The sequence below is a fragment of the Culex quinquefasciatus genome, chromosome 2, assembly GCF_015732765.1.
Source record: "Culex quinquefasciatus strain JHB chromosome 2, VPISU_Cqui_1.0_pri_paternal, whole genome shotgun sequence".
In the NCBI taxonomy this organism is placed as follows: domain Eukaryota; kingdom Metazoa; phylum Arthropoda; class Insecta; order Diptera; family Culicidae; genus Culex; species Culex quinquefasciatus.
Window position 1 is genome coordinate 25,875,662 of NC_051862.1, and position 25,925 is coordinate 25,901,586.

Sequence of the window (25,925 nt, forward strand, 5' to 3'; positions counted from 1 at the left end):
AAATTTAGTTTGTTGTTGTTGTTGTTTTTTTTTGTGTTTCTGAAACTGCAATGAGTTAGCGGTATTCAAAAACACAGGCAAAATATTGGTATGGACCTTCAAAAAAACTAAATAATTCTTGTATATACTTGTATATACTTCATGTTTTCAGATATTTCAAGGATTTCATGTATTTCATAAATTTCGAGTTTTGAAGTATTTCAAGTATTTCATGTATTTCAATTTCTATGATTTGAAGTTTTCTAAATTGATTTTAAATATTTTAAGAATTCGGTCTTTTATGTATTTTGAGTGTTTTAAGCAATTTTCATGTATTTGAAGAATTTCAAGGATTTCATGAACTTGAAGGATATCAAGTACTTCATATTTGGAGTTTTTTACAGTCAAATGAACAAAATTTTGTCTTTTGGTGTATCTGAAACCGCATTGAGTCAGAGGTAGCAAAATTAGACCTTTAAAGAAACAATAGAAGTAAATAAATATGTTTTAAGTATTTCAAATACTTCATGTTTTCAAATTCTTCAAATATTTCAAATCGATTTCAAATATTTCAAGAGTGTTATAAGTACCGTCATCAGGGGTGACATTGGGTCTGGGGTGAGATTGCATCATACAAATTTCGAAATTTTTGTTTGACCTAATGTCACCCCTGATGACGGTACATCAAGCATTTCAAGTTTTGGAGTATTGGGTTTTAAGTCTCATAAGTACTTAAAGTTTTTAAATTTTTCCAAGTTTTCGAAGTAGGATTTCAAGGATTTAAAGTATTGCGAGAACCTAAAGTGTTTCAAGAATCAATAGTATTTTAGATTGATCTTAGATATTTCAAAAACTTGTAGTATTTTAAGTATTTCGAGTATTTCGAGTATTTCGAGTGTTTCAAGTATATGAAGAATTTCAAGTACTTCAAGTCTGGGGTTTCTTCAAGTCCAGAAAACACATTTTTGTTTTTTTTTGTGTTTCTGGAACCGCATTTAGTTAGTAGTATTCAAAAACACAGCAAAATTTTGGTAATTGGACCTTTAAAAACTATAGAAGTAAAACAAGTATCAAACATTTCTAGTAATTCAAATACTTCAAATTTCTTGTAATTGAAAAACTTCGTGTTTTCGTGTATTTCAGGAATTTCAAGTTTTTCCAATATTAAATGTATTTCAAGTTATTCAATTAATTCGAGTATTTTGTTTTTTGAATTAATTCGAGTATTTTGTTTTTTCAAGACCTTGAAGTATTTCTATTACTTTAAGTAATTCATGTGATTCATGTAATTAATTCAAGTTGTTTAAGTCATTCAAGCATTTAATTATTTTCAAGGACTTTAAGTATTTCGAAATGATTTAACATTTTTCGATTACTTTTATTTTTCATGTTTTTCAATTATTTCAAATATTCCAAGTATATTAAATTTTCAAGTTTCTATTATTTAAAGTCTTTCTGCTTTGTTTTTTTTTGTTATTATATTGAGCATTTTAGGTTTGTCGAGTATTTTGATCTTATGAAGCTTGAATTTTTTACGTGTTTCAGTGTTTTAAAAATATGTTAGTGATTTCGAATGTTTTAAATGTTGTTGAAGTATTTTAAGAATTGTTGACACGTTAAATACTTCCTGTTTAAATATTTTATCATGTATTCCAAGCTACAAAAATATTTCAACTGTTCAAGTAATCTTTGAAAATATTGTAAATATTGAAAGTACAATAAATAGTTTATGTATTTCAAGTACCATTTTATTCGGGTTTTAGAATGATTTCACTTAATAAGAACATTTTTTAAATTTTAAACTGTTAACTGTTTTATGTTATTAAAGTGTTTGAAGAATCGAAAACATCGACAAATTTCTATTGTTCCAAGATTTCTTTTGTATATTCAGATGAGTTTCAATCATTATTATCACTTTTCGGTTTACATAAACTCCTTAAAATATGATGCTTTTATAAAAATAACATACGGTTTTTAAAATTTTATTCAAAAAAGGAAATTAATTTAAATCAGTTATTTTATTTATGCAGAAACACATAAAAAACTGGTATTTTTGTCAAATTTTTGCTCAAATAATTAAAGTAATTCATGTACTTGGTACTTGAAATACCTTAAAAATCTTAAATTATTGAAATTCTTAAAAAAATTTAAATAAAAACAAGAACATAATTAAGGGCTTGAAAATTAAAAAGTGTTAAGATGATTAAAATATTTGATACACTCCAAATATTTTTAAAACTGGAATCACTTGAAAATGAATAACTTTCAAAACTTAATATAATAGAATTACGTGAAATACTTGAAATACTAGAAATATTTTAAATTTGGATGTGTACATCGAGGGTTACATACATGTATAAAACCAAAAAAAAAATCATATTACTGAAAATTTAATAAATCCTCTAAAAAAAATGATTTTCAATCACTCCTGAAACGTTTATAAAGATATTTCATGATTAAACTTAGTAAGAGACGATTAAATCTAAAAAAAATGAATTGAAATTATAGAAAAATTAAAATATTAACATTAACTGAATTACTTGAAATACATGACTTATGTGTAAGCTTGTGTAAGCTTAGTCTCTAATATCAGTGGGATTTCTTTCATTTTTATTCCTTTAGCACAGAACGACACCATTTTCACTTTAACTCCAAAATATGTATTCTTAGATTTTTCTTAATCTTATTTTAACATTTTTCACTATGCCCCGTGGCATTTTGGTTGAATCTGTGCATCGTAGCACTTACACCGAATAATCAACTCCAACTCCCAACTGCAACTCTCAACTCCCACTCTTAACTCTTTCCTAATTTCAACTCCCCTGATTCTAAATCTAACTTAGGCTTTTATACTCTGAAGCGTTTTTAGTCAAGACGCATGCGCAATATTCATCTCTACGGGAGTAGCTCAGCCACGTGCGTTTTGACTACACCGCGTTGATCTTGAAATCTTTCTGCTCGAAAATTATCAGCAGGGATCCTGGCAGAGTTCATGACCCTTCTGTTTTCGCTTTGTGCTTTTCCTTCCATCCTCCTACTGTGTTTATTTATATCTTAACCTACGTGCTCCTAGAAATATAACACTTGACTCGTGTCAACATGTGTTAATGAGTGCATCTGAAGATGTTGCACTTCGTCTGATTGTAAAGACCAATGTACTTCTGACAAATTCTTCCCTGTTGGTCGAACTAAAAATCTAAATTTATATTCTGATTAACTGAGGGTCGCTACACTTATTTGTATTACTTGAAATGTTTGAAAAACACAAAATACTTGAAGTACAGGAAATATTTTAAATTCTTTATGAAATTAAAATAAATGAAAAAGATACTTGAAATATTTACTTCAACTGCTTGAAACACTTGAAATATGTATGTATGTATGTTAGGGTGGTCCAAATCCGGACTTTTTTGGGGCTACCCCCTGATATCAAAGATTGACCCATCACTAGGCTAAATTCCAAATTTGAGCTCATTCTGACCACGGGAACCCCTCCCTCCAATCGCTTAAAGTTTGTATGGGAAAAATCGTTAAAATGTATGGAGAAAAGCAACTGTTTTACTTTTTTACCTGTGGAAGGCGCCATAATCATCCGATTCTTACCATTTCTCAAATGTAGAACCTTCATTAAATTTAGAACAACTTTCCCAAAGACACCATATTTTTAGGATTTTTTCCCGCGAAGTTATTAGCGCCCAAAGCTGACCATTTTTGCGCGGCCAGCTGTAAGGGGCTACCTAACAACGATGTTTATTTCCAATTCGTACACGCACGTGCTCTCTCTCAGATTCAAATTCTCTCACGAGCTTGCTCGCCTGCCTGCCTGCCTGCCTGCCTGTTTGCCTACAAGCGCGCGCTGTTTCTCTGCTTGACTTTTGTCGTCGTCGTCGTTTTTCGTTTGCCGTCCGCTCCGCTCCGTTGCATGTTTATTATAATTTTCATCTAAAATAACGTCATGATTCGAATTCCCGGACGCTTCGAAACCCGGACACTTCATCTTGTTTTATCAATTATTTAGATATAAGTTCGCATTATGAATGTCAAAATTGTGTTATTTGATGAATTCCAGCATCAACTTTCATTTAAAGTTTGTTTGAACGCAGTAGTTAATGCCAAAACAATTAAATACAATAAAATTATATGTTTACCAAAAATGCGAAACATTTCATAGGCGTTCGAAGCACCGGGAAGGCAAAGCAGAAATTTATGGTTTCGATTTCCTTAAATTCTAGCAAATTTGTAAATGAACTATCGATTGTTTTGATGTTCACAGCTTATTTGAGACCTAAAGAATGCCATTCACTAACATTTCAGTCCAAATTTGTGCGATTCATAAGAAAATTGAGTGTCCGGAATTCGAAGCAAAAGTATCCGGATTTCGAATCAGCTTTTATCAGTGTCCGGGATTCGAAGCACAACAAGTCATTTTAATTTTAAAATTTTGATGAAAAATTGTTAGAAAAGACATATTTTGCATGCATTTTCTTGAAACTGACTGTTCATACTACATCCTGATGATATTTCTACATTTCCAACTTATTACATAATTTTTTGCCAGCTATAACAAAAATGATATGCTACTAAGTGTCCGGATTTAGAATCATGACGTTAGCAGGTTTGATTCGAGATATAAAATTAAATGTTATATGTGATTAACAATAGGTAACATATTATCAGAGCGTGTGAGAGAGAATAAAAATGTCGATGAATTAGTTCATTCATGAATCGTCATCTGTTATTGAGTAGTTTTTTTTAAATATTGTAATTGAACTTTCTTCAAAAAAATTACAGGTAATCTGACAAAAAAGAAGAAAAGTTACAATATTTGTTGCAGGTGGTAGAGGACCACAGAAAGAAATGTCCAGACAGCACAAAAAATAATCATTTTAGAGAGTATAAATAAAAATTTGCAGCAATAATTGTAAAATTGCCTGAATTTGAATTGATTTGCAATAAAGTAATTTTTTTTTGTTAAAACAAACTACCTAATGTAACCAAATTCGTATTACCTGAAGATATTTTTAAATAATTGAATTATTATTATGTTTATTTAGCATTTACGAACAACTGCTTGTAATGCTTGAAGAAACAAACAAACCCTGTTCACCTGACATTTGTTAAGCTGCATTTTCTTTAAATTATTTTTTTCAGTGTTTTTTTATTTTGACATAATATAAGAATTTATATGGTAAATATATCTCGAGTCAAACCTGCTATTTTAGTTGAAAATTATAATAAACATGCAGGAACGCGGCACAGCGGAGGCAAACGAAAACGACGACGACGACAAAAGTCCAAGCAGAGAAACAGCGCGCGCTTGTAGGCAAACAGGCAGGCAGGCAGGCAGGCGAGCAAGCTCGTGAGAGAATTTGAATCTGAGAGAGAGCACGTGCGTGTACGAATTGGAAATAAACATCGTTGTTAGGTAGCCCCTTACAGCTGGCCGCGCAAAAATGGTCAGCTTTGGGCGCTAATAACTTCGCGGGAAAAAATCCTAAAAATATGGTGTCTTTGGGAAAGTTGTTCTAAATTTAATGAAGGTTCTACATTTGAGAAATGGTAAGAATCGGATGATTATGGCGCCTTCCACAGGTAAAAAAACAGTTGCTTTCTCCATACATTTTAACGATTTTTCCCATACAAACTTTAAGCGATTGGAGGGAGGGGTTCCCGTGGTCAGAATGAGCTCAAATTTGGAATTTAGCCTAGTGATTGGTCAATCTTTGATATCAGGGGGTAGCCCCAAAAAAGTCCGGATTTGGACCACCCTAATGTATGTATGTATGATCCCCATACCCGCAGGCAACTTGGTCCTGAAACACATGTGAGCGCTAGGTGAACAATTCGATCATCTTTTACTCCGTAATCTGTACACCCACGTGCATAAGTTTTTTTTGCACGAATTTTAGTGCTACAAAAACAAAATGGTTGCCCTCTTCCCTCCCCAAGCACCGGAAATTTGTAGCGGTGTAGGGACACTTCTATAGACGCCCTTGCTCCCATCACGTCACTGAGGGTATGGAGCGACGAGAAATAAATAAAGCATGCCCCCTCAGTCGAACCTTCATTAGAGAAGCAGGCAATCCACAACTCACAGCGAACGACCAAGGGAACACCCTACCGCGTATATAGTAAAATGGCGTAGTTGTCTTTATTGAAATGAATGGATGTTAGAGTTAGTGAAAGTCAATTTTGATATTTATATAGGAAAGATCTCACCAAATTGAGAAGCTCCGACTCCGGCATCGTCGATCTTGACATGTCATTTGAATCTTCAGGGAATTCTGGCCTTGATTTGCTGAACAACCAGAAACAAAACTGGTACACCACCAAAACAGCCAAAAACTTCCTGTTTTTCAGTTTAGTCTTCAGGAATGCTGGAGTTGGTGAGTTGTACCCATCCTGGAAGATAATCTTGAGCATCGGGACTGGAACCTCAGGACGTTGAAATCGATGGCAACTTAGTGGTGTTCACCCGCTGCTGTTAATCTGCCTTTATTTTCCGCAATCCCAATTTCCTGTTCGTCATCCACGAATATCTTTCACCGCTATGACTATCACTGGCCACCAACAGATTTACCGGCGAAAAATCCGTATTTCCACTAACTTTATGATTTTTGAAACAAAAATTTAGGTTTGAAAATCAACTTTTTGAAACACTTGAAACACTTGAAATACTACAAATATTAAAAATCAATTTGAAATACTTGAAATCCATGAAATAGTTACAAATGTTGAAATGATTGTGTTCAAGAAATACTTGAAAACTTGATTTATTTGAAATGCCTCGAAAAAATTAATACTTGAAATTCTTTAAACCCTTGAACTACTTTATGCACCGTGAGGGTGAGATTGGTTATACAAGTTTCTGCATTTTGTATGAACCAATCTCACCCCTGTTTGCGGTACTTATAATACTAGAAATGCTGGAAATACTTATAATACTTAAAATCCATGAAAACTGCAAAAACTTGAATTACGTGAAATCTTTAAAACCTTCAAAACTTGATACACTTGTATACCTGAAATACCTTAAATATAAAAATTACTCGTAATATTTAAAATCAACTTAACATGCTTCAAACTATTGAAATGCTCAAAATGATTGAAATGAATAAAATCTTAGAAAGGAATGATTCATTAGTTGAAAAGCGAAATGTGATTAATCTGTTAATTAATTGTTTGTTTGAAATTAAAAACGGTAAATTATGCAAATTATTAATCTAAATCGCTCCCAAAAGCCCATTGATTAAAAACTTTAATTTATACATCGCTGATGTAACATTACTAGTGTGGGTAGTGGTGCTGCTTGAAACATAACTTAACCATCGATAGCGGAACAGGGCGGTTGGTGGTGGTGTTGTTGCAAGAGATTTTCTACAATTGATCGAGCAAATTCTTCGGAGAGCTCTCAAATATAATCTATGGTTGAGTATTTTTTCAAAAGTTGTATGTTTATTAAATCAAATAAAACATACGCCGTTTTGAAAAAGTTGCTTGGAAACTTGGAGGGTGGAGGGTAAAGATCCGTTTAAAATATCTGGAGGGTAGGAAGTTGGAGGGTAACTAAACCGCGCTAAAGTACGTAGTTTCAAGACGGAAGTACTTTTTGCAATTCCGTCGTAAAACTACTTACATTTCCTGTCATTCCCGAACGACGAAACGGCCTACTTTTCACTACCAAAAATAAGAGAATCGAAAAGTAAATAAATTTATCTAATTTATTTACTTATTTGTTGTATTTCTAATAACAAGGTTTTTAAGAAAATAATCCAAAAAAGAAACAAACTATAAACAGCTGAGCGTTGTACCTTTACGAATTCACTACTCGACAAAACAAAACTTGTGTCAAGGGATTGACGATATCTCATCCGTTCCTGAGAGAAAGGCATCCCTGAATCCGATGCATTCGACAGAATTTGATTTTATGTCCACGCGGACTGATGCAAATCTGGTAAATTTTAACATAAAAATCGAACATTAAAAAACCATGCGTCTCCTCCCAATTATATGAGCCATCTACAAGAATATGGAAGCGCCTGGTGCATAGCCATTTCTTTAAGCACAACGGAAACAACCAATACAAATGTATAAAAGTTGTCAAGTTCTCGGGGGGTCCACAGCTAGCATTTTTTGTACGATTATAAAAAATAAATATTAAAAGTTTAAAATTAATTTATTTAAAAAACATATTTTTTGATTTATTTGTTTACTAAAATTTTATGTATCTTAAAGGTCTTAAAGGTCATCCAAGGACTCCTGGAGTTAAGATCTACGAGTCTACCGCCGTAACAAGCAAAAGGTCGTGAGATTTTGACCCCGGATCATGTGCGTATAGCATCAATGGATATGGTAGACTACTATATGAATGTGTTGGGATGTTCATGGTCATCCAAGGACTCCTGGAGTTAAGATCTACGAGTCTACCGCCGTAACAAGCAAAAGGTCGTGAGATTTTGACCCCGGATCATGTGCGTATAGCATCAATGGATATGGTAGACTACTATATGAATGTGTTGGGATGTTCATGGTCATCCAAGGACTCCTGGAGTTAAGATCTACGAGTCTACCGCCGTAACAAGCAAGAGGTCGTCGGATTTGACCGGATCATGCGTATAGCATCAGTGGATATGGTAGACTACTGTATGAATGTGTTGGGATGTTCATGGTCATCCGAGGACTCCCTGGAGTTAAGATCTACGAGTCTACCGCCGTAACAAGCAAGAGGTCGTCGGATTTTGACCCGGATCATGTGCGTATAGCATCAGTGGATATAGACTACTATATGAATGTGTTGGGATGTTCATGGTCATCCAAGGACTCCCTGAGTTAAGATCTACGAGTCTACCGCCGTAACAAGCAAGAGGTCGTCGGATTTTGACCCCGGATCTTATGCGTATAGCATCAGTGCATATGGTAGACTACTATATGAATGTGTTGATGTCCATGGTCATCCAGGATCCCGGAGTTAAGATCTACGAGTCTACCGTAACAAGCAAGAGGTCGTCGGATTTGACCCCGGATCATGTGCGTATAGCATCAGTGGATATGGTAGACTACTGTATGAATGTTGGGATGTCCATGGTCATCCGAGGACTCCCTGGTGTTAAGATCTACGAGTCTACCGCCGTAGCAAGCAAAGGTCGTCTTATTTTGACCCCGGATCTTTGTATAGCATCAGTGCATATGGTAGACTACTGTATGAATGTGTTGGGATGTTCATGGTCATCCAAGGACTCCCATGAGTCTACGAGTCTACCGCCGTAACAAACAATAGGTCGCCGTTTGGCTTAAGTGAAGCGATATACGCACAAGATCCGGGGTCAAAATAAGACGACCTCTTGCTTGATACGGCGGTAGACTCGTAGATCTTAACTCCAGGGAGTCCTCGGATAACCATGGACATCCTAACACATTCATATAGTAGTCTACCATATGCACTGATGCTATACGCACATGATCCGGGGTCAATCCGACGACCTCTTGCTTGTTACGGCGGTAGACTCGTAGATCTTAACTCCAGGAGTCCTTGGATGACCATGAACAACCCAACACATTCATACAGTAGTCTACCATATCCACTGATGCTATACGCACATGATCCGGGGTCAAAATCTCACGACCTTTTGCTTGTTACGGCGGTAGACTCGTAGATCTTAACTCCAGGGAGTCCTTGGATGACCATGAACATCCAAACACATTCATATAGTAGTCTACCATATCCACTGATGATATACGCACATGATCCGGGGTCAAAATCCGACGACCTCTTGCTTGTTACGGCGGTAGACTCGTAGATCTTAACTCCAGGGAGTCCTTGGATGACCATGAACATCCCAACACATTCATACAGTAGTCTACCATATGCACTGATGCTATACACACAAGATCCGGGGTCAAAATAAGACGACCTCTTGCTTGCTACGGCGGTAGACTCGTAGATCTTAACACCAGGAGTCCTGGATGACCATGAACATCCCAACACATTCATACAGTAGTCTACCATATCCACTGATGCTATACGCACAAGATCCGGGGTCAAAATAAGACGACCTATTGCTTGTTACGGCGGTAGACTCAGATCTTAACTCCAGGGAGTCCTTGGATGACCATGGACATCCCGAAGTACCCATAGACCTTTGAGATACATAAAATTTTAGTAAACAAATAAATCAAAAAATATGTTTTTTAAATAAATTAATTTTAAACTTTTAATATTTATTTTTAATAATCGTTCAAAAAATGCTAGCTGTGGACCCCCCGAGAACTTGACAACTTTTTTATACATTTGTATTGGTTGTTTCCGTTGTGCTTAAAGGAAATGGTTATGCACCAGGCGCTTCCATATTCTTGTAGATGGCTCATATAATTGGGAGGAGACGCATGGTTTTTTTTAAATTGTTCGATTTTTTATGTTAAAAAATTTACCAGATTTGCATCAGTCCGCGTGGACATAAAATCAAATTCTGTCGAATGCATCGGATTCGGGGATGCCTTTTCTCTCAGGAACGGATGAGATATCGTCAATCCCTTGACACAAGTTTTGTTTTGTCGAGTAGTGTTATTGATAAAGAATAACTAGATCTCAAACAAACCTTTACTAAAACTAATATTTTCTCTCCCCCTATTCACCCCCACTCACCTGTGTATGAGCTGTAGACGAGCTCATCGCCTGCAATGCTGTCCTCCTCCATCACCGTGTCGTACCGCTCGGTGTAGTACCCATCCATTCCATGTCCATCAACCATGTCCAGCTCGTCCACTTCCAGATCATCGTCAATTCCGTCGTCCTCCTCCTCGACCAGCTCGTCGTCGTCGGCGCACATCATCTTGGCCGCGGGACTGATGATTTCCGCACTGCACTCGCGGCAACTCTCCATATCACCGGGCACGTAGTAGAACTTGGACTGGATGGGTACACCGGCGGGCGACGGAGGCACCTCGGATTCGGAGGTTGGGTCCAGCACTTGCCTAAAAGTGAAGGAGGTGCAGTTAGTGATTTGTTCTAGTTATGTAAGGTTAATTGAAGCTAGACGAGCTTGAAGGAATGCGTTAGGGTAAGGTTGGCTTATTTGAGGCGACAGGTTAAGTCAGGCTCTCATTTGAATAGCTACGACGACTAGACAAGATTGAATCTCTAACGTACTTGCTCGTAAAACGAAGCTAGGAGAATGTGAGGAACGTCAAGGTCGTTTGGAAAACAGGTACTAAAGTCTACGTCATAGATTAGCATAGTTCAGAAGAGAATCGTTCTAACTAGTTTAAAACAGAGAGAATGCCGATCAAAGATTACTTAATTGCATTAAAAATACTCACTTCCTGATGTAGACATAGTTCTCCAAATCCCACGGATCGACGTAACGCCGGCTGAAGATCGTATCGACCGGTCCCCCCATCGGATCGATGACACTGGGACGACGCGAGTGCGGCGCTGGAACCATCATGTGTCGCATCAGGTCCGCCTCGTCGGCCGAATCGTACTCCTTGGCCGTGTAGTAGATCGAATCCGCGGTTCTGCGCGAGGACGCAAAACTGTCGTACGGTGCGTAAGCTGGCATGTTTGCGTTTTTTGTAAGATCAACTTCCTTGTTCGTAAGCCCGGTTCGTCGCTTGCGTCCAACAAGTCTCTCCACACACTTGTTTTGGCTTCTTAACCGGTCCGGATAATAAATATCAGTTGACTCTAACTCGTTTGTCTTGCCGGACAATGGAATGTTTACATATTTCTGCTTACTCAACCGCTTTGCAGGTTTTGGCACTTTGGCACGGCCAAAACGTGGTCAAAAGTCCGTGAACTTTTGGAGTCTTTGGTGCGAGTTTGTTGTCGGGTTGGTTAGATCAGCTGAAACGGGAAGAAGCCAAGAAAGAAACAATAATTAGATAAGTCAAGCCAGTTTTTGTGTTTGTTTGTTTTTATTCATTGTTATCGGTCAGTTGGTTTTCGTCGTAACATTCACCGTTGAGCTGACCAATTTATTATACATAGGAGATAGTGTGGACTGATTGCAGAAAAATAGCTCACAAAATGTTATTTTTACATGAAAAATAATTAGAATATAAATCCAAACAAATTTGGACGCATACTCAAATTGGGAGAAAAATGCAGACAATAAAAATAAGACATTGCAAAATAAAAACAAAGAAACCACAACCAAATAATATTACAAAATAACACATAAAGTTTAAATAACATGAAATAATGATGGAGTCAATCTTTCATCCACACAGTTAAAACTAACAGGCTATCGCCAATGAATCTACAAATTATAGAATACAATTAATTTATTAGACTGCCACCATAATAAACAATGTGTTTGCATCAAATATACCTAAATATAAAAAAGTGAAGAATGATTATACTAGTTATTCAATTTTATAAAGGAATAAAACTTTTCAAAGAACATTATTTTATGTTTTTATACCAAAACTTATACAATTTATTGCAATTTGTGCATATATTCCAATAATTTTGATTTAAAAAATATACAGTCATGCCTCGGTTTAGCACCGCATATGGGGGATGCAAAACCGAGACGTGCATAACTGAAGCACAGGCTTATGAGATTTTAGCTAAATGGGAGACATTGGCTTTAATCATATGAAAAATCATCCAAATTTTGTAAAATTATTGTGTTTTGGAATCGGTCATGATGTCAGCTATCTATTGCACTTATAATTACATGAAAATTTGTACAAAAAACGTATTTCCCCTGTACTTTGAATGTGCAGTTTTTCTCTCAAAAAATACCTCAAAATATTTGTTATTGCAATATGGGTATCAAATAACCGCCTCTTTTTATGCATTTCGAATGTAATACAATTTTTTTAAATACTCAAACATTTTACAAAACTACGCATTTTCGAAAAAAAATACTCAAAATTTCTCTTTTTACAATATGGGTATCAAACGATCGGGATTTTTTCATACATTTCGAATGTAACACCACACATTTTTGAAAATACTCAATTTTTTACAAAACTACGCATTTTCGAAAAAATACTCAAAATTTCTGTTTTTGCAATATGGGTTTGAAACGACCGGAATTTTTCATATAATTCAAAAGGTATAACACCATTTTTATCGAAAATACTCATAACTTTCACAAAACTACGCATTTTCGAAAAAAAATACAAAAAATGTCAGTTTTTCACAACATGGGAATATTTTTATACATTTCGAATGTAATAACAACATTTTGGGAAAATACTACAATTTATTATTATTTTTTTTTCAAAAATATGTAGTTTTGTGAACATTTGAGCATTTAAAAAAAAAGTGTTATAATTATTGAAATGTATGAAAAAATCCCGATCGTTTGATATCCGAAACGAAGTTGACTTTATAGCTGTCGGCCACCATTGCTAGTACCAACCACTAGTGTCTTCCTTTTAACTACAAGGACTTCGCCGCCCTGGGCTCCTAAGTGTTTGAGTACGGCACGGAGCGACAGCGCCGGATACCCATATTTACACATAGAATTTTGAGAGCGCCCGCCGCGGGATTCGAACCAGCAACCTCTGGATTGAAAGTCCAGAGCGCGATCCGATTGATCCACACGGGCGTTTGATATCCATTTTGTAAAAAACTGAAATTTTAAGTATTTTTTGAGAACACGTAGTTTTATGAAAATTTTGAGTATTAAAAAAAATGGTATTGCATTCGAAATGTATGAAAAGATCCGATTCCCATATTGTGAAAAACTGACATTTTTAGTATTTTTCGAAAATACGTAGTTTTGATTGTTCGATTGTAAAAAACTGAAACTTGAAGCAACATTCGAAATGTATGAAAAAGTTCCGATCGGTTGATACCCATATTGTAAAAAACTGAAACATTGTGTTTGTTTTTCGAAAATACGTAGTTTTGTGAAAGTTTTGAGTATTTAAAAAAATGTATTACTCTCATAATGTATGAAAAAATTCCGATCATTTAATACCCATATTGAAATAACATTTTTTTGGGTATTTTTTCGAGAAACATTGCAATTTCAAAATACAGGAAAAATACTTATTTTTGTGATTTTTTAGGTATTTATATGTACGATGGATAGCAGATATCATCCTAATTCCAAAACGCTATAATTTTTTGATGTTTGCATGATTTTCCATACATGGAAAATCATGCACCATAAAAAGTAAAAAGCACAAACGTTCAAAATTCAGAAAAAATCCTAATTCAATCGTTTCGTAAATGAATATTATTTCATATAAATTGATAGCTTTTCTATTACATGAGTCTGGGAACAAAAAAATAGTTTCAAGAAACTTCAAAATTTTAATATAATTTTAATTGCGTTTTATATCAATTTCAACATGTTAGAATAAATTTGAAAATATTTCGAGTGTGTGCAAATAGTGTAAATGCAAACATATCTTTAACATTTTAATATTCTTTCAAAATAATTTTGTTGTGTTGCAATAAAATGTGAGTTTTTTATATTATTTTATTTAAAAAAAGAAATTCATGTTGAAGTTTTCTGTAAATCCTACTTACATTATTTTTTGAAAGGATTTTATAGAATGTTAAACACTTTCTCAAAATTATTTTTTTTGTTTTGACAATCATCAAATAATTTTTACAAATTACTAAAATTAAATGTCTGATTGAAAAACATGTGTTCAGAATATACTGTGTTTATGAATTTTCAAACAAATTAAGACGATTTGAAATTTGAAATTTCGAAAATCAAGCTTGATTTTTTTTCCTTGTTTTTCCCTGACGCCCAGCTTTACTAAAGCAGAGGGACAAAAACCTAAAATATTTTTTTTAATTTCTCGTACTCATAAACCTTTCATAACATTTTGAAAACTGTTCACTGTGCAAAAAAGAAAACCAGAACCCTAAATAAGTCACAATTTTACCAACAGAATAATATAAAACTACGCTTTTCTAGAGAGAACCAAACAATTGACAATTGAACCCAGAAGTGTGTTTTCATTCTCGAAAAGTTCAAAAGAAGTCTTTGAAACTTATTCTTGTAAGAATTGCTTTTCAATATTTGCCTTCGGCCCGAACCCTCACTGACTTTGTTGATACAAAGAGTAGATCGTAGTTTCGTAGTTTCGTAGTTTCGTGGATGGGAAATTAAATTAATTGGATCACAATTTCTTTCGATCGTGTTTACCGCCGATGCCTTCTCTTGTTACAGCATCTGGTCGGGGTTCGCAAAATAGGGAATGTTGGGGAGTTTTGGAAAGTTCAAACATCGTGCTTAATGTCCAAAATATTGAGGAAAGAGTCTCAAAAATATTTGAAGCATGATAATCGTTTTGCAACTAAAGCAAATATTGAAAAGCAATTCTTACAAGAATAAGTTTCAAAGACTTCTTTTGAACTTTTCGAGAATGAAAACACACTTCTGGGTTCAATTGTCAATTGTTTGGTTCTCTCTAGAAAAGCGTAGTTTTATATTATTCTGTTGGTAAAATTGTGACTTATTTAAGTCAGTGATACTAGGTAATCGGAGCAAAGTGGTGCAATTTAAGTGGAGCAAAAAAAGGGAATAAATCGTAACAAGAATTTTTAACGTTACATTCTTATTGGAATTTCATATAAACTGTAACGGGGATTGCAGGCACCGGGTCCTGACTATTAAACAAACAACACAAAATGACACTTTACATTTAAACATGGCTCATTCGAACTTTCAGCAAACAACAAACTAACAAAAAAAGAAAGAGAAAAGCCAACTGATCGTACTCGACACAGAGAGCGATGAAACAAGCCAACAGCGAGAAAAAAAAGAAGAAATTAAATAATTAACCACTTGACTGCTTTATTGCTTCATTCATCAAACACAACAACGATGCAATACACTCTGTTATACACCGCGAAGTGACTGACTGACTCCAGTTTTGGTTTCCACCAAGTTTCCACTGACTGGTGGCGGTGAAAATTTCTCGCGGTTGTTCGTTCGTACGGTATTTCACAAAGAGGGTGTCATTCAAGTGACATCGACTCGGAGGATGTATTATTTGTTGTTTGATGTCTCAATGTGATAGAGAGAGATGCTGGTCGGGGCGGGTTGGCAAACCGTTTTAGATTGGACACGCCTCATTGGAGCCGAGTGGTTACAATGGGGACGATTATGAGTCATTGACAATAGTTGAGAGAAATTACGTTTTGGTTCGCTGAGCTTTTGGAGAGGCAACGGCACATTTGAAAGGAAAATTTCAATGTTTTGATGTTTAAATAGGTGTTTATCTTTGGTAAATATACTTCAATTTGAAGCCAAGCAGAATAAATGTTTGTATTTTAACTGGTATTACATAAAACGCAAAGAATTATGTATATATGATTTTTTTTTAAATTAATGTGGTAAATAACAATTTTTATTTCTGAGGGAAATATTTATTTTGACAAAGAACTTTGTCCTAAGGGCTCTATTCTGGTGAGGTGTCTGTCGGAGATAAGCCTGGTAGAAAATATTAATAATAATATTTCATGATTGACTGTGTTTCGTATCGTAAATAGTTACTACGAACGACTAAATAAATGAATTAATTTAGCGCTTGTCTGTTTATCTGTGAAAAGTTCAAATAATGCGAGAGAGAAATATCGTTCACACACACACTACACCACCAATGGTGTGGTGAAGATGGTGAGCGTAGCCAAAGTCGAACGTTGCCGGTTCGGCTCAACACCAATGAGCGTAACGAAATGAGAGAAAGAGAATCTCTACAAACGAGAATGTGATTTACAAAGACGTCGGTCTGAGAAGCTTCGGTGAGAATTTAGTTCTGGAGAACAATCAGTCTATTCGCGAACTTTGGAGAACTAAGCACGCGCTGCGTTTGAAAAGTTTTGAAAAGCCTGAGAAAATGGCGTCTTTCCACGTCAGCTACGACAATGGCGCAGAAGGAGGAGTACGAACTAAGTGGTGAGTTTAATACTGGTGGCCTAAGAAATTAAATATTTCTGGTGTGACTGAGGAGAAATTTAGAAATTTGTTGTGATGAGTCGTGAGACGAGATTTTTTTCTCGTTGGCCACAAGTTAAAGATTGCGTTGGACATGCTATGTGTTGGTGTGACAAAGACACATAGAAGCATGAGACGAACTGTGAAGTGAGACGAGAATTTGTTCTCGTTGGCCACAAGTGAAAGATTACGTTGGACATGCTGTGTTGGTGCGACAAAGACACATAGAAGCATGAGACGAGCTGTTGAGATGAGAAGTGATACGAGAATTTGTTCTCGTTGGCCACAAGTGAAAGATTAAGTTGGACATGCTATGTGTTGGTGTGACAAAGACACATAGAAGCATGAGACGAGCTGTGAAGTGAGACGAGAATTTGTTCTCGTTGGCCACAAGTGAAAGATTACGTTGGACATGCTGTGTTGGTGCCACAAAGACAAAGCATGAGACGAGCTGTTGAGATGAGAAGTAATACGAGAATTTGTTCTCGTTGGCCACAAGTGGAAGATAGATTGAGTTGACAATCACTTATAGAAGCATGAGACGAACTGTTGAAATGAGAAGCAAGATGCGTATTTGTTTAGAGAAGCGGAGAAAGAGAAAGGTGCAGAGAGAGAGAGCCAAAGACCGATACAAAGTGACACAGAGACGGTGACAGAGACGATGACAGAGAATAAGGAGACAGAAAGAGACAATGACAAATAAACACGGAAACAGAGAGCGACATCAGACATGCATTTGAACGAACTGTACTTGCACTTCTCGTTCTTATATGCACATCTAGGAGGCACAGAACATGGTGTTTTTACCACCTTACGAGAACGCGTGCCAAACTCTTAGCGGCTCTTTGAAAAATTGTACATGTTTTTTTTTAATGATCTTCACTTATATTTTGAGCTAGGCCAGTTCTTTTCACGAACTGGTGTAGCGCTGAAGCTCAATCTGAGATCTTCAACAAACAATAAAATATTAAATTAAAACTCACCTTAAAAAACAATGAAATTGATAGATTTGCTAGTAAAGCGCACGATTGGTTGTTTCCTAATATGGAAATCCCACAGCACAGGTTCAAAAGGCCAAAGACTATGCAAAAAACGGGTTTCCATAAAAATGGTCCTCAAACATCCGAATTTCTTAACTTAGCTCACTTGGCAGCTATTTCGGATATTTTATAAATGTTCCACACACGGATAACTGATGAATTTTCCACTGTACGGTTCAATTAAGCCTCATTTTCCACATTTTTTCACTACACAAAATTGAAACCAGAAAAAAATTGACATTTGCACGTACAGTCAAAGTTCTGACACAGTGCCCGTGCGCGTACTTTGATTAAAAACACGGTGTTTTTAAGTCTTAGAAGAACAAGAGCAGCACCCGTGCCGTGCCGATGCACCTCTGAGCGACATAGACTTAGAGAGACGGAAACAAAGAGATCTTGAGTTTTTTTTGATAAGGTCCTATAAACAAATGTAAACATTGAGTGTATCCCTTTCACACCTTATGTCAAAGTCCATCGGAGTAAGCGGGATACACTCAATGTTTACATTTGTTTATAGGACCTTATCAAAAAAAACTCAAGAGATGAAGATGGAGAGAAGGAGACATGAAGATACGGTGACAGAAATATGCGTGAGATAGAGACATAGAGAGACGGAAACAAAGATATGAAGTTGAGAGGTAGATCAACAAAAAAAAAAATAAGTCATAAGCCAAGAGGATGGATGCTTGTGTGATGGTTGCTCACTAGCCACAAGGATTGTGAGACGAGCGTTGCTCGTTGTCCATGAGGATAAATGTTTACGATGAGGCCGCAGTTCGTTGGTTGATAACGCGAAGGTCGTGGAACGAGTGTTGCTCGTTGGCCAAGAGGGTGGTTGAACGTTGCTCGTTGTCAACGAGGATGCAATATTGGACAAGCATAACTTGTTGCTCACTAAGATGGATGCTGTTAGACGAACGTTTCTCGTTGGCAATGAATGGTAAGATCCGTGGGACACATGTAGGTCACGAGGATGAATGTTTGTAAGACGTTGGTTGCTCATTGACCATATGTTGCTTGTTGTCAACGAATTTTGTGAATGTTTTAAGACGGATTCTCTTCGTTGGTCAGGATCATGGGACAAGCGTTCCTAGTTGGCCAGGCGTTTGGATGGTTATAATAAGAGTACTGCTCGTTATTCATGAGAACGAAAACTTATAAGACGAGCGTTACTCGTGGTTCACTGATTCAAAAATCCATTGGAATTAAACGTTTCTCGTTGGTCGTTGAGATAGATGATTAGGAGATATGCATTGTTCGTGGTCGATAAGCTGAAAAGATGAGACATTGCGCTAGCAAGAACACGAATGACCATGCGACGAGCGTTGTCAATGCCGTAGAGCAGTGAGATGAGCGATGTTCGTTGACTTTAAATGTGAAGGATCGTAGACGAGCGTTACGCGTTTTTCGATAAGTTGGAGTTTGAAGAAGAGCGTAAGTTAGAACAGACAAGCGTTGCTCGTAGGTAAGAAGTATGGTGAGCCATGTGACGAAACGAAACATGTGTTAGACGAGTGTTGCTCATTGTCAGATAAGTTGGATTTTCTGAGACGAGAATTGCTCGTTTGCTACACAAATTAAGACCTGCGAGAATAGCGTTGATCGTTAGACACGAGGATTGCAGACGAGCGTTGCTCGTTGCTAACAAGTGCGCAGAGCCTTGAGATGAGTGTTGCTTGTTGGTAGCAAATGCGCAAGGTCGTGAGATGAGCGTTGTACGTTAACTAAAGACGTAAAGAACCGTCAGCCAAGCTCTTCGCACTTCGCACTTGATAAGTTGGGAGTTTGGGGATGAGTGTAAGTGAGAAATTTGAGAGACGAGTGATGCTCGTTGGTAAGAAGTATGGGGAGTCTTGTGACGATCAAAATTAACAGGACCGTTAGACGAGTGTTGCTCGTTGTCAGATAAGCTGGATTTTTTGAGACGAAGGAAAGAATTGTGAGAATAGACACGAGGATTTAAGTATGTGAGACGTGAGTGAGACTAACAAATGCGCCGAGCCATGAGATGAGCGTTGCTCGTTTACTAAAAATCAAAAGAACCGCTTTGCGCTGTTTTATAAGTTGCGAGTTTGGAGAAGAGCGTAGGTTAGAAATTTGAGAGTCAAGCGTTGCTCATTGTTAAGAAATGTGCCGAGCTGATTTGATTTGATTTGATTTGATTTGATTTGATTTGATTTGATTTGATTTGATTTGATTTGATTTGATTTGATTTGATTTGATTTGATTTGATTTGATTTGATTTGATTTGATTTGATTTGATTTGATTTGATTTGATTTGATTTGATTTGATTTGATTTGATTTGATTTGATTTGATTTGATTTGATTTGATTTGATTTGATTTGATTTGATTTGATTTGATTTGATTTGATTTGATTTGATTTGATTTGATTTGATTTGATTTGATTTGATTTGATTTGATTTGATTTGATTTGATTTGATTTGATTTGATTTGATTTGATTTGATTTGATTTGATTTGATTTGATTTGATTTGATTTGATTTGATTTGATTTGATTTGATTTGATTTGATTTGATTTGATTTGATTTGATTTGATTTGATTTGATTTGATTTGATTTGATTTGATTTGATTTGATTTGATTTGATTTGATTTGATTTGATTTGATTTGATTTGATTTGATTTGATTTGATTTGATTTGATTTGATTTGATTTGATTTGATTTGATTTGATTTGATTTGATTTGATTTGATTTGATTTGATTTGATTTGATTTGATTTGATTTGATTTGATTTGATTTGATTTGATTTGATTTGATTTGATTTGATTTGATTTGATTTGATTTGATTTGATTTGATTTGATTTGATTTGATTTGATTTGATTTGATTTGATTTGATTTGATTTGATTTGATTTGATTTGATTTGATTTGATTTGATTTGATTTGATTTGATTTGATTTGATTTGATTTGATTTGATTTGATTTGATTTGATTTGATTTGATTTGATTTGATTTGATTTGATTTGATTTGATTTGATTTGATTTGATTTGATTTGATTTGATTTGATTTGATTTGATTTGATTTGATTTGATTTGATTTGATTTGATTTGATTTGATTTGATTTGATTTGATTTGATTTGATTTGATTTGATTTGATTTGATTTGATTTGATTTGATTTGATTTGATTTGATTTGATTTGATTTGATTTGATTTGATTTGATTTGATTTGATTTGATTTGATTTGATTTGATTTGATTTGATTTGATTTGATTTGATTTGATTTGATTTGATTTGATTTGATTTGATTTGATTTGATTTGATTTGATTTGATTTGATTTGATTTGATTTGATTTGATTTGATTTGATTTGATTTGATTTGATTTGATTTGATTTGATTTGATTTGATTTGATTTGATTTGATTTGATTTGATTTGATTTGATTTGATTTGATTTGATTTGATTTGATTTGATTTGATTTGATTTGATTTGATTTGATTTGATTTGATTTGATTTGATTTGATTTGATTTGATTTGATTTGATTTGATTTGATTTGATTTGATTTGATTTGATTTGATTTGATTTGATTTGATTTGATTTGATTTGATTTGATTTGATTTGATTTGATTTGATTTGATTTGATTTGATTTGATTTGATTTGATTTGATTTGATTTGATTTGATTTGATTTGATTTGATTTGATTTGATTTGATTTGATTTGATTTGATTTGATTTGATTTGATTTGATTTGATTTGATTTGATTTGATTTGATTTGATTTGATTTGATTTGATTTGATTTGATTTGATTTGATTTGATTTGATTTGATTTGATTTGATTTGATTTGATTTGATTTGATTTGATTTGATTTGATTTGATTTGATTTGATTTGATTTGATTTGATTTGATTTGATTTGATTTGATTTGATTTGATTTGATTTGATTTGATTTGATTTGATTTGATTTGATTTGATTTGATTTGATTTGATTTGATTTGATTTGATTTGATTTGATTTGATTTGATTTGATTTGATTTGATTTGATTTGATTTGATTTGATTTGATTTGATTTGATTTGATTTGATTTGATTTGATTTGATTTGATTTGATTTGATTTGATTTGATTTGATTTGATTTGATTTGATTTGATTTGATTTGATTTGATTTGATTTGATTTGATTTGATTTGATTTGATTTGATTTGATTTGATTTGATTTGATTTGATTTGATTTGATTTGATTTGATTTGATTTGATTTGATTTGATTTGATTTGATTTGATTTGATTTGATTTGATTTGATTTGATTTGATTTGATTTGATTTGATTTGATTTGATTTGATTTGATTTGATTTGATTTGATTTGATTTGATTTGATTTGATTTGATTTGATTTGATTTGATTTGATTTGATTTGATTTGATTTGATTTGATTTGATTTGATTTGATTTGATTTGATTTGATTTGATTTGATTTGATTTGACGTTAAGATGGGCTTGAATTACCAGCACAATTCAAAGAGCAAGAATCGAGCAGGTGAGAGAGATATGAAATATTTTCTTAGCAGATGAAATAAAGTGCAGTGTATAGAAATGTGGTTTGCATTTAGTGGTGATCGAGAGGATAATGGATTTTGTTTTACCGCGAAAACTTAAATCAAGAACGAGTTCGGAAATCAAGCCCCTATATGATGTTTAACAACAATAGTACAGGAGGGGGTGAATGTCGGAGATAAGCCTGGTAGAAAATATTAATAATAATATTTCATGATTGACTGTGTTTCGTATCGTAAATAGTTACTACGATCGATTAAATAAATGAATTAATTTAGCGCTTGTCTGTTTATCTGTGAAAAGTTCAAATAATGCGAGAGAGAAATATCGTTCACACACACACTACACCACCAATGGTGTGGTGAAGATGGTGAGCGTAGCCAAAGTCGAACGTTGCCGGTTCGGCTCAACACCAATGAGCGTAACGAAATGAGAGAAAGAGAATCTCTACAAACGAGAATTTGATTTACAAAGACATCGGTCTGAGAAGCTTCGGTGAGAATTTAGTTCTGGAGAACAATCAGTCTATTCGCGAACTTTGGAGAACTAAGCACGCGCTGCGTTTGAAAAGTTTTGAAAAGCCTGAGAAAATGGCGTCTTTCCACGTCAGCTACGACAGTGTCAATCCAGAAAAACGAAAAATGTAGCGCGTTACGAAAATGTTGCATGCTTGGTACTGCGGAAGGAAGAAAGCAGGAGACGAGGCAAAATTTGCACCATGTTGCCACATTTCATGCGAGCTATATAAGCTAACAGATAGCCTCTGATAGTTTTGACCGAAAATCCGTCAGAGACGGATCGACGGTGGTAATTTTATTGCTCACACACACATACACACATTGAAATACACAGGTTGTGCACCATCTTGGGAGGAATTCTGTTCTAAAGAACTTTGTTAGAACGGTCACTCGGAAACCAGAATGATTCAAGGTAACGGGGTTGGGACCAAACTGGTAGGATATTGGCCACACCCGGAGTGGCCATGGCCCTGAGGGAAGGTTCTACCGGGGGACATTTATTGAACCATACGACTTGGGGCAATATGGGTATCAAAATTCATGGTTTTTGATACTGGTGATGAAAATGGCTATTTAGACAGGATTGGTCACACCCGAAATGGCCATGGCCCTGAGGGAAGGTTCTACCGGGGGACATTTATCGAACCATACGACTTGGGGCAATATGGGTATCAAAATTCATGGTTTTTGATACTGGTGATGAAAATGGCCATTTTGACAGGATAGGCCACACCCGAAGTGGCCATGGCCCTGAGGGAAGGTTTTACCGGGGGGACATTTATCGAACCGTACGACTTGGGGCAATATGCACCCAAAGGAAAAATATATCTCAAAATCTGCAACATTGGATTTGCTGCAGAAAATGTCACATTTTATAACATTTTTTGCAGCAAGCCCGTAGATCATTTTTGCCCGCGTGTAAAAATTTCAGCGATCTGCAGTTCTCACCAACACATATAAGGCCGCGCCATGGACGCTAGATGAAAAGTGAGTGAAAGAGCACCAACATATGCCACGGCCCGTCCCCGTCCAACACTCCAAAGAGAAGCATATGTTGGTGCTCTTTCACTCACTTTTCATCTAGCGTCCATGGCGCGGTGGTAGCGTGTCGGATCAATAACCAAAAAGTTGGTGGTTCAATCCTCGTTCTGCTAAGTGTTTTTTTTTTGTGAAATACAACCAAAAAGCCGTCGGTAATGTCGATAATTGTCGGTTACGGGCAAAAATGTCATACTCCTATATCGCAAAAAATGCATGAGGACAGATTTAATGTGATGAAAATGGCCATTTTGACAGGATTGGCCACACTCAGAGTGGCCATGGCCCTGAGGGAAGGTTCTACCGGGGGACATTTTTGAACCATTCGACTTGGGGCAATATGGGTATCAAAATTCATGGTTTTTGATACTGGTGATTAAAATTGCCATTTTGACAGGATTGGCCACACCCGGAGTGGCCATGGCCCTGAGAGAAGATTCTACCGGTGCCATTGATTGAATAAATTTAATTAGAATTAATTATTCAGGATTAAATAAATAGGCAAAGAATTAAAAAATATAAATAAAAATAGCATGATTTTTAGAGTTTTGTACAAAGTTCTTTGTCATATTGGTCATGTAGAACATAACCACCTGCACCTTTTTTAATCTCAACAATGTTTCAACCTGCTAATGTACAGAAATCCGTATGGAACTTTAGTTACGATCTTCAATTAATAATTTAATTTAAATTTAATATTTCACAAACAATATTCAAAATGTCTAACATTTTGTAATATACTTCAATGCGTTTCCTTTAGAAACCCCTTTATCCAGTTTACCGGTAAATCAATTCCACCATGTAAGTGGGCACAACTCAAACATTAGAAAACATTGACATTGAACAATTAGTCACCGTCCACTAGATATGCTAATCATTCGGCTGTTCGGCTTCATTACCCTCAATAGCCCTGATCATGACTGTCACGTAGGTCGTCCCGTCAATACCTATCTGCCAATGGCGCAGTTGAAGTGTGCCCAAAAACGCGACTTGAGCACTTGACTTTGACCGAAGAAGCAACCACCTTCATCAAAGCCCAACTAAGTACACACCTGCATTGCATACTAATCACGCTTAAGGCAAACAAATAGTTAGGGGCAAAACGCCCCCTCGGAAGCCGGCTGTGCATCCGAAAGAAGTTACACAATCGCTTTATGAATCAATATTTGTTTCTTTTTTTTATGGTCGATGCATAAACTGAGTTTCCAAGACTGGCTTATTAAGGTGCGCGATGCACATTTTTAAGGCGACGCTAAGACCGACTCACCGTGCAGCCATTTCTGGCAGTGCCTCCTCTGTCGGAATTGATTAGAAGTGCTCGATTGAGGGACATCCGATACGAACACGGTTGAGGCGGTGGCGTGTTTTTGTAAAGGGTGCGTCTCGAGGTTCACCTACGCGTCGAACGCCCAAGGTGTTGACCTCCCGTCGAAGGGAGCGGATGCGCTTTGTGAAATTTCGAAAGATGATTCATTTGAAGGTGTTGTTTGCTGTTTTGTAACAATGTTATGCATATTAGCTTTTTTTCCTGCAAAGCGCTGTTCAAGTGGGGTTCGTCGCTGGAATCGAAGCAAGTCTTTTGCAGTAAAACTCACTTTTAACCAAACAAATCTACATCAATTATTAGTAACTATTTATGTAACCAACCAGAAACCATCAACAATGTATTTGATTTAAATTCTACAGCAAATGTTTGCGATCAGACACTACCCACCACTTTTCTTCCTTCCATTATAATAATCACGTGGGGAATTGTATGGGTACAACCGTATAATAAATACTCCCAATGCACCGTGAAACCCATTTGATTTTGCACGGTCTCTCGGTCTGTGGCAGGTCAATATCGTGTACAATCGAACAAAATCATCAACAGGTCAACAACGAGGATGCACGTAACAACCCATGTCAAAGGGGTAATGTATTA

At 35.5% G+C, this 25,925-nt stretch overlaps 1 protein-coding gene across 4 annotated transcripts in view; it reads right to left on the reverse strand.

Annotated features, from left to right (window-relative positions):
- LOC6031710 overlaps positions 1 to 25,925 on the reverse strand; it is an 88,870-nt gene that overhangs the window by 39,333 nt on the left and 23,612 nt on the right. For all 4 annotated transcript variants that reach the window (XM_038255153.1, XM_038255151.1, XM_038255150.1 and 1 more), the window contains 2 exons: positions 11,296 to 11,821; positions 10,622 to 10,950 (listed from right to left, as the gene is read on the reverse strand). In XM_038255153.1, coding sequence (XP_038111081.1) covers positions 10,622 to 10,950; positions 11,296 to 11,537 — 571 coding nt within the window. In that variant the 5' untranslated portion in view covers positions 11,538 to 11,821. The remainder of the gene's footprint in view (positions 1 to 10,621; positions 10,951 to 11,295; positions 11,822 to 25,925) is intronic.